This window comes from Colius striatus, chromosome 8 (assembly GCF_028858725.1).
Source record: "Colius striatus isolate bColStr4 chromosome 8, bColStr4.1.hap1, whole genome shotgun sequence".
Lineage (NCBI taxonomy): Eukaryota > Metazoa > Chordata > Aves > Coliiformes > Coliidae > Colius > Colius striatus.
The window spans coordinates 2743919-2752235 of NC_084766.1; the positions used below are offsets into that span (position 1 = coordinate 2743919).

Sequence of the window (8317 nt, forward strand, 5' to 3'; positions counted from 1 at the left end):
TTGCCTTAAATTCTGGAAGTTTAAGCCATTTTGGCCTTAAAATCTTACCAACTCAGTAGTGCTTTCTGCTTTTAAAGGTGCTACTGCACCCATTGATCTCACATAGCTTCTTAGAATTCAGCGGCGGCTTCAGATTTTGGTTGTTTGTTTCTGTTGTCTTCACTTCTTTTATTGTTCCTGACCTATTATCATCTCATTCTTACGTTCAGAAAACAATTGTTTTCCGGTCTGAAGCACTGAGGTCCTTGTCATACTGCTAGAACCAACTTTTACATCTTTACAACAGGGCATTTAATACTCAACAGAGCAGAGGTCTCACCACAGTATTGTCTGGTGCTGGTTTTGTGTCCTTGGTAGGGGATGCAAGCAAAAAGTAAGATTTGATTTACACAAAGTATCTTTCTATTCAGCATTTTGTTAGTAGCCCAGCAAAACGGTTGTTGTTTCTGGGTCATAGTATGTCCTCAGCACTAGAGTCCCTATTCTTTCCCCCCGCCCCAAGAGAAGGGATATTTTGAACTGTGTTCTTTCAGAGCTGCTTGCCTGGTTTGACTTCAAGTCTGTGTCCTGGCAGAGAAGCTAGTGGGTGGGCAGAATGAGTTGTTCTGAAGGCATACTCATCCCTTGACCTCTTGCCTCTCAGATTACAAGTTTTAATTCCAGAATGATTGCCTGCATTCTCAGGTTTATATGTTTTCTTTAAGAAGCCAGTGGGTGCTGTTTTAGTCTGTTCATAATTGCATGGGAGTTGTCACCTTTGTGACCCTCAGGGGAGGGATCGTGCACCCATGTGTATTTTAAACAGCTTTTTGTGCAAACTCGAGCAACCACACTTTAAAGTGTCGGTGATGTTACAAAGCAGTGCATGGGTGCTTCAGGATGTTAACACTTCTTCCTGCTTCTCAACAGAAATGAGTTAAACTAACAGCAAATTCAGAGTGTTCCAGCTACGTGGCAGTGTTCAGGCTTGCACTGTTTTAACTAGATTGGTATTGGGTATTTGTGCGGGGACCGTGTCATGGCATTAATTGACTGTAGGAGCTTTATAACACTACAGGGAGAGGCAGAGCTTGGCAAAGGAGTACCACAGAAGCCATTACACTCCCAAGTGCAGCGTGTTACATCCTGGCAGTTCCCCCTTTTTCTGGTGTATATGGAAGTGGTATCTGGGGAGACGGGAGAGGAGAAGAGTCAATGTGTTCAGATAGGTTTTTATAGTCAATGAATACATTTAGTGTTCTGACACACTGTGTTTCATTTCAATTCTCTTTTGCCCTTTGTCATGTATTGGGAGCTGTGTCATGATATTCTACCCATGAGAAGGCACTAGAATGAGCCACCTTTTTTACTCCAGTGTTGGTAGTAAAGTATGATTATATGCTTACTGGGGCTTGAATGGTCAGACAGGAGCAAAGTCCTTATTGCTGCCAAAACCCATGGATATTCACTAGATCAATATCTGTGGGAAGGAATGGCATAGCTCTGTTTTTAAAAACAAAGGTTGAGAATCAAATATCTGGACAGCATTTCTGCTACAGCTGACATGTCTTGTGATTTAACAATCCCTGGGATTCTTCCAGTACATAAAGGGTGGTTCTGATGGTCAGTGTTGAAAGGCAACCGCGAGCCAGTGAAATATTCCAACGGGCTGTCCAATTTCTAAGCCAGGCTGGTTGCTATGAGTAGATGAGGTAAGTCACGGTGTCTAAAGAAGACAAGAAGAACTGAACTCGTCTAAGTGTGTCAGAACTGTTGGTACTATGTCATTTCATGTGGTTTGAGACCTCTTTATAACTCTTGTTCCAGAGTTTCGTAACAGATTTTGAGTTGATCAATTACTTTGGGGTTTATGTTTGAAAATCTTCATCAGTCTGTGCAAGCTAAGATGATATTTTTTGTTTTGTTTTTGTCTCTGTTACTTCCCCAAGATAACACAGAGGATGCAGCTGTGTTGGAAGAAAGCACTAAAGACAATCTCGAACCTTTAAAGAGTAAGCAGGGTTGGCCCAAGGGAGTTAAGCGTGGTCCATCTAAATGGAGGCAAAGCAAAGAAAGGAAACCTGGCTTTAAGCTTAATTTGTACACTCCACCTGAGACTCCTATGGAGCCTGACTACCAGGTGCTGGTGGAGGAACAAAAGGAAGCAGCTGAGGACAAGCCCTGCTCGGTCCCTGCTGTTACAGAGGAAGCAAGTAAAGAGCCTGTTGAAGTATTACCGCCAGCAGATGACGAGGTGAAAGAAGCAGAACCTGAACCTCAGCATCCACCCAGTGAAGCCTTTGAAAAAGAAGAAACCGACACGATGAAAGCTGGGGAAGAAGAAAGGAGCGTAGAGGAAGGTGGAGTCAGTTCCAAAGACGAAGAAAAAGACAAAGCGGAGGAGGCGTTTCTGCAAAAAGAGGAGTCGGTGCATTTGGATGATCAGGAGGAGGAGGAGGAGGAGGATGAAGAACCTTCTCACAACGAGGATCACGACGCGGATGATGAAGACGACAGCCACATGGGTTCAACGGAAGTGGAGAAGGAGGAGTTGCCTGGCGAAGCTTTCAAAGAGATGCTGGAGACGCAGCAGTCTTTTTTAGACGTAAACGTTCAAAGCGGTAACTCAAATCAGGAGGACTTGATGGATTGCGGCGTTGACCTGGCAGCTGATGAGTGTGAGGGTGAGCAGAAAGAACTGGCTACGGATTCGGAGCCAGTGCCCGAGTCTGACGACGATCACGCAGACAACAACCAGGACCAAAAGGCTGGCGAGGAGTTACATTCCGATTTCAAGGGAGAGAGTTCCGAGACCATGGAGATCGACTCGGAGACAGTTCAAGCGGTCCAGTCTCTAACCCAAGAAGCAAGTGAACACGAAGATACGTTTCAGGACTGTGCAGAGACACAAGAGGCCTGTAGAAGTCTGCAAAACTATGCCCACAATGACCAAAGTCCCCAGATGACGGCGCTGGATGACTGCCAGCAGTCTGACCACAGCAGCCCGGTTTCTTCTGTGCACTCTCATCCCAGCCAGTCGGTCCGTTCCGTGAACAGCCCGAACGTCGCTCCCTTAGAGAACAGCTACGCTCAGATCAGCCCGGATCAAAGTGCCATTTCCGTGCCATCTCTGCAGAACATGGAGACCAGCCCCATGATGGACGTTCCCTCGGTTTCTGACCATTCGCAGCAGGTTGTGGACAGTGGGTTCAGTGATCTGGGGAGCATTGAGAGCACGACAGAGAACTATGAAAACCCGAGCAGCTACGACTCTACCATGGGGAGCAGTATCTGTGGGAACAACTCTTCTCAAAACAGTTGCTCCTACAGCAGCCTTACGTCCAGTAACCTGACCCAGAGTAGCTGTGCGGTGACGCAGCAGATGTCCAACATGAACGGGAGCTGCAGCATGATGCAGCAAACAAACATCAGCTCTCCTCCCACCTGCAACGTCAAATCCCCCCAGGGCTGCGTCGTCGAAAGGCCTCCGAGCAGCAACCAACAGCTCTCGCAGTGCAGCATGGCCGCTAATTTCACACCACCTATGCAGTTGACCGAAATCCCCGAGACTGGCAATGCCAACATCGGACTGTACGAGAGGATGGGGCAGAGTGAATTTGGAGCAGGGCATTACTCTCAGCCGTCTGCCACCTTCAGCCTTGCCAAGCTGCAACAGTTAACTAACACGCTTATGGATCATTCCTTGCCTTACAGCCACTCAGCTGCTGTAACTTCCTATGCAAACAGTGCCTCTTTGTCCACCCCCTTAAGTAATACAGGGCTCGTTCAGCTTTCTCAGTCGCCACACGCTGTTCCTGGAGGACCCCAAGCACAGGCTACCATGACCCCTCCCCCCAACCTCACTCCTCCTCCCATGAATCTGCCGCCTCCCCTTTTGCAGCGTAATATGGCTTCATCCAACATTGGAATATCCCACACGCAAAGGCTGCAGACTCAGATGGCCGGCAAAGGTCACGTTTCCGTAAGAACCAAATCCACGTCTCTGCCCCCGGCCGCCGCAGCCCATCAGCCGCAGCTTTACGGGCGCGCTTCGCAGACTGTGGCCATGCAGGGGCCGGCACGGACCTTAACCATGCAGCGTGGCATGAACATGAGCGTGAATCTGATGCCAGCCCCGGCTTACAACGTCAATTCGGTGAACATGAATATGAACACCCTTAACGCCATGAACGGTTATAGCATGTCCCAGCCGATGATGAACAGCGGCTATCACAGTAACCATGGGTATATGAATCAAACGCCCCAGTACCCTATGCAGATGCAGATGGGGATGATGGGAACTCAGCCATATGCACAGCAACCAATGCAGACAGCACCCCACAGTAACATGATGTACACTCCCCCGGGGCATCATGGCTACATGAACACAGGCATGTCTAAGCAGTCTCTGAACGGATCCTACATGAGGAGGTAGGCCCTCGGGAGAGACGCGCTACCAGACTGGCGTGTAGCGGATTGACCTGCACAAATAACCTTTTGGAGAGTACGATTTCAAAACCAGCAATTGGTGTGAATGCAAAAACATTTGTTGGCACCACGTAACAAGCTGTATGCAGCAGAAAGCCTTATACAAGTTTTGTTCTTTTGTTTTTGCTTCGTTTCTTGGTTGGTTTCGGGGCTTCTTCCGTTCGTTTCGTTGGGTTTTAACGTTGTGGGATTTAACTTTCCTTCTCTCTCTTCTTTGGGGGGGGGGAAATTAGGTGGTTTTTCCATTTTCTTGTTTGTTTCATTGAGCTTGAAGTTCTCTGGAAAGGAAGAACTCTTTCTATGAACTGCAATCACACAGCAGCCGATGGTTCAGAGCCATTTTATGTGCCTGCTCCCATTAAAAATGTGGATAAATAGACTCCAAAACTATCAGACAGTACTGGATCGTGAGCTTTTTTTCTTCTCTCTTTCTCTCTCTTTCTCTCTCTCTCACTCTCACTCTCTCTCTCTCTCTCTCCTTTCCCCACATGTAAATGCCTTTTAGCAGTTCTTTTCTTGTATTATTTTGTTTCTGAAGGTGACACTTCTGCATGCCGCTAATGTCTTTGTTAGTGACAGTGCATTTTGTAGTACTGTACGAGTGTTGTGCTTAACAGTAAGCCATTTCTTAATTTTTTTGCCTTGATTAGGTTACCCTGGTTTGAGGGGTAAAAAAAAGACAAACGAGACAAAAGCAGAACTATATTTTTGTTAATTATAAAACTTGTAAAAATGAATAAAAAGAACACAAAGCTGCAAAAGCTTGTTCACATTTTGGTTAGTTCAAAGGGTTTTATTGTTGTATGTTTAGTGTAAAGTTGAGACTCCTTTCCTTTCCCATTTTTGTGACAGGTTTCTTTGGGGCTGGGGTAGGAACAACAACAACAAAAGGCAGCTTTCTGGTTTATAAATAACTGTTAAGGGGTTCATTTCTTTCTGTTGGTTGAAACATCTCCGTGTTGATTTGTCGGGTTTTGAAACATTTTCATATACGTCCAAATACTTGGCAGGATTTAAAGGAAAAGAAAAGTAGTGAATTTGGTGTAAAGTTGCTATTTTATGGAAATGCCTCTAACTTTACATTTTCATTCCATCTGTAGATTTTTCTATCTTTATAAAATATTGGAGTTATTTTTTAAGGGAGAAATAGAGCAGTAGCGTGTGAATAGCTCAACCTAAGCTTACGGATCGCATGTAAAAAGGCAGAAGTTATTTGTGTCTGTTTATATTGCTTCCTTTTTTGTAGCCTTTGTACCTGTACAGAGTGACTGTAAGGGCCGAACAGAAGAGGCTTGATACATGTAAAAATAGGACCCAGTGACACTCTTGTATTTATCTGTTATCTTTTTAGTCAGTCACTTAAAAAAAAAACAAAAACACCCCCCCCACAAAAAAATCCCCCCCCCCAAGAAACAAAACCTGCAAAAAACCAACACCCCCCTCTCCCCCCTTTCCCCCAAGCTGTACATTTTAACATAAAATAAATTATGATGAGCCATTTTTAGCCTCTTGTGTCTTGTCATGGCTTGATGTTGCGTGGGAATTACCTCCAGGGCTGGCGTTTGTTCCGGGGCGCTCACACGCTCGAGCTAAAGCCCCCCCCTCGGGTCGATGGGGTTTGGATTAGACCCTTGGAGCCTCGGTGTGGGTTCCCCATCGTGATTGCATCCACCTCGTGGAAATAAAGAGGATCTGAGATGATCTTTTTTAATAAAAACAGTGAATAAATATGTATTTAATACCTTGTCTGTATTGCACGTGTGACGCTGCTTGCCTACAGCTAGTGTTGGTGTATATGTAAAAGGGCACACGATACTAACAGATGTGATGTTTGAACTGTGTCACTTTCAGTGATGGAGTTGTAATCTCTTCCTTTGTCAGCGTGGCTGGGTTACAAGACAGTGCCAATCTTGTGCTGAACCTCTTGAGTTCTGTGTACGTGCAAGTGTATGTGAGCAAACAAACGCAGGCACGCTTCTAGGCTAGCAGTAGGAGGTCTGTAAGAATCCAGAAGGCTGGCTGTGCATGGAGCTCCTGGGTGCACTCAGTTGAAATTTGGTGCATGGGCATCTGCACCAGAGAAACAAAATCCTTGTGAGAGGTTTTCAAGGTGCTTTTCATGTGGCTGCTGTCACTGGAAGGTTGTTAGCTAAGGTGGAAGGGTTGGTCATCTTGACTGAAGACTCTTACAGCCATTCCAGTTTATAAAGCAGCTTTGTGGGTGATCTTGTATGTGCTCAGAAGCCAGATAAATGTATGTTTTGGTGAATAAAACTCTTAAAGTGTGTGGTGGTGCCAGATCAAGAAATTGGTATCACAGAGTCATGCTCACAGCTGGTTCCAGTTTAACGTGACAAGGCGACAGCCCAAGCAAGGGCAGGAGCTAAAGCTGTTGGTCCAACGATCATTTAGAGTAGCTTTTGGTTTTAGGAGCTCAGAATGCTTGATTTGGAGAACACAGTGCAACAAGTGTCTGTCTTCATGCTCTTCCTCTGTCAAACTTAGTTCAGAAGGCAGAGAGTGCTTTCACCGAAGGTGTGTTTGTCTTCCTACGTGTGGGGAAAGCTGAGCTCAGCACAGTTAGAACATGCAGCCTTCATCTGTGTCCAACTAGGACCTTGCATCTTGGCTGAATAATCACCCCTCAAAGTAGCACCATGTTTTGTGCTTTTGTTTGTTGGTTTGATTGATTTCTGTGTTTTGACAGTGAACATTATCTGCTGCTGTTCAGTTTCAGGTTTCCAAGCCTGGAACATACAGGCGAGTCAGACCTTCTGACCACTGCAGTACGTGCTGAGGTGCAGCACAGCATCCTGCCTCAAGCATGGGGCTAGAATTCTGTATTTGCAATCCATGGATTGAAAGATGGGTGGAAAATCCTGTACTGTGTGTGCACAACAAGTTGGCCAGATTCATTTTTTTAACTGGAGTCCTTTCAGGGGGACAAACGACTCTCTTGCTACTCCCTTTAGGACAAGATGTTAGCTGTGAATTGCATTACTGCACTAAAATCTCTGGTTTATAAGAAGGCAGACTGACCCAGGTAGTAATGGCCCCTATGACTCTGTTGTTCTTCTTCCTTCTAACACTTTTAACTGAAATGATCTGTTTGCAGCATTGTTCATGACCTGTGTGGTCATATGGGTCAGCTCTGCTATAGTGAGCCTCTGAGGTGTACATTGATCAACAGTTGGTTTGCACTTTGTAGGCTAGGGTGGGAGTTTTGTAAGGAAACAGAAGGCAAGATTCACAGTTTTGACTTGAGAGTAACTTTAGTGGAGTAATTTAGATCCTTAGTAGCTTTTTCACCATCCATCCATCCACCAAATAAGAATAAGCCATGTTTGGGTCCTTCAGGTAGCACACTGGAATGCAGGCTTCTGTTTACCTCTTCACAAATCACCTTGGTGCTCTTTTCATCTCTCTGCAAGAGTAGCAGCTGCTGGTTTCTGAGTAGCTTGGAATCTTGTCCTCTGGAAGCTGTTGATGGTGACTTCTGTCAGTGTGTCAGTGGTGCTGTGTGCCAGTTCCCTAATCTGTGCAGGACAAAATGAGTGGGAACTACTTTAGAGCTCCAGTATTTTGCTTTCCATCAGTAGTTGGGAGGCTGCTGTTGGAAAGTTCTGTCAGTCTCCACCAAAAGCAGCCAGGCCTCAAGAAATCAAGGTTTTGTTGCTTTGTATTTGCTGGAGTCTCAGAATGCAAAAGCAGTACCCATCTCCAGGCCCCAGACATGGTGTGTGAACACAGCTCTGCATGTAAACCAGCTACAAACCCTCTTCAGTTACAGCAGTCGTCAGGGTGTCGTCTGGGATGCCAGAAAGTAACCCAGCACTTGACTGAGGAAAGT

The 8317-nt window shown here is 45.7% G+C and overlaps 1 protein-coding gene across 9 annotated transcripts in view; it reads left to right on the forward strand.

The window, feature by feature from the left end:
* Positions 1-5959, forward strand: part of KAT6B (lysine acetyltransferase 6B) — a 96219-nt gene extending 90260 nt beyond the window's left edge. For all 9 annotated transcript variants that reach the window (XM_062001113.1, XM_062001115.1, XM_062001112.1 and 6 more), the window contains one exon: positions 1929-5959. In XM_062001113.1, coding sequence (XP_061857097.1) covers positions 1929-4414 — 2486 coding nt within the window. In that variant the 3' untranslated portion in view covers positions 4415-5959. The remainder of the gene's footprint in view (positions 1-1928) is intronic.
* Positions 5960-8317: the final 2358 nt, after the last annotated feature.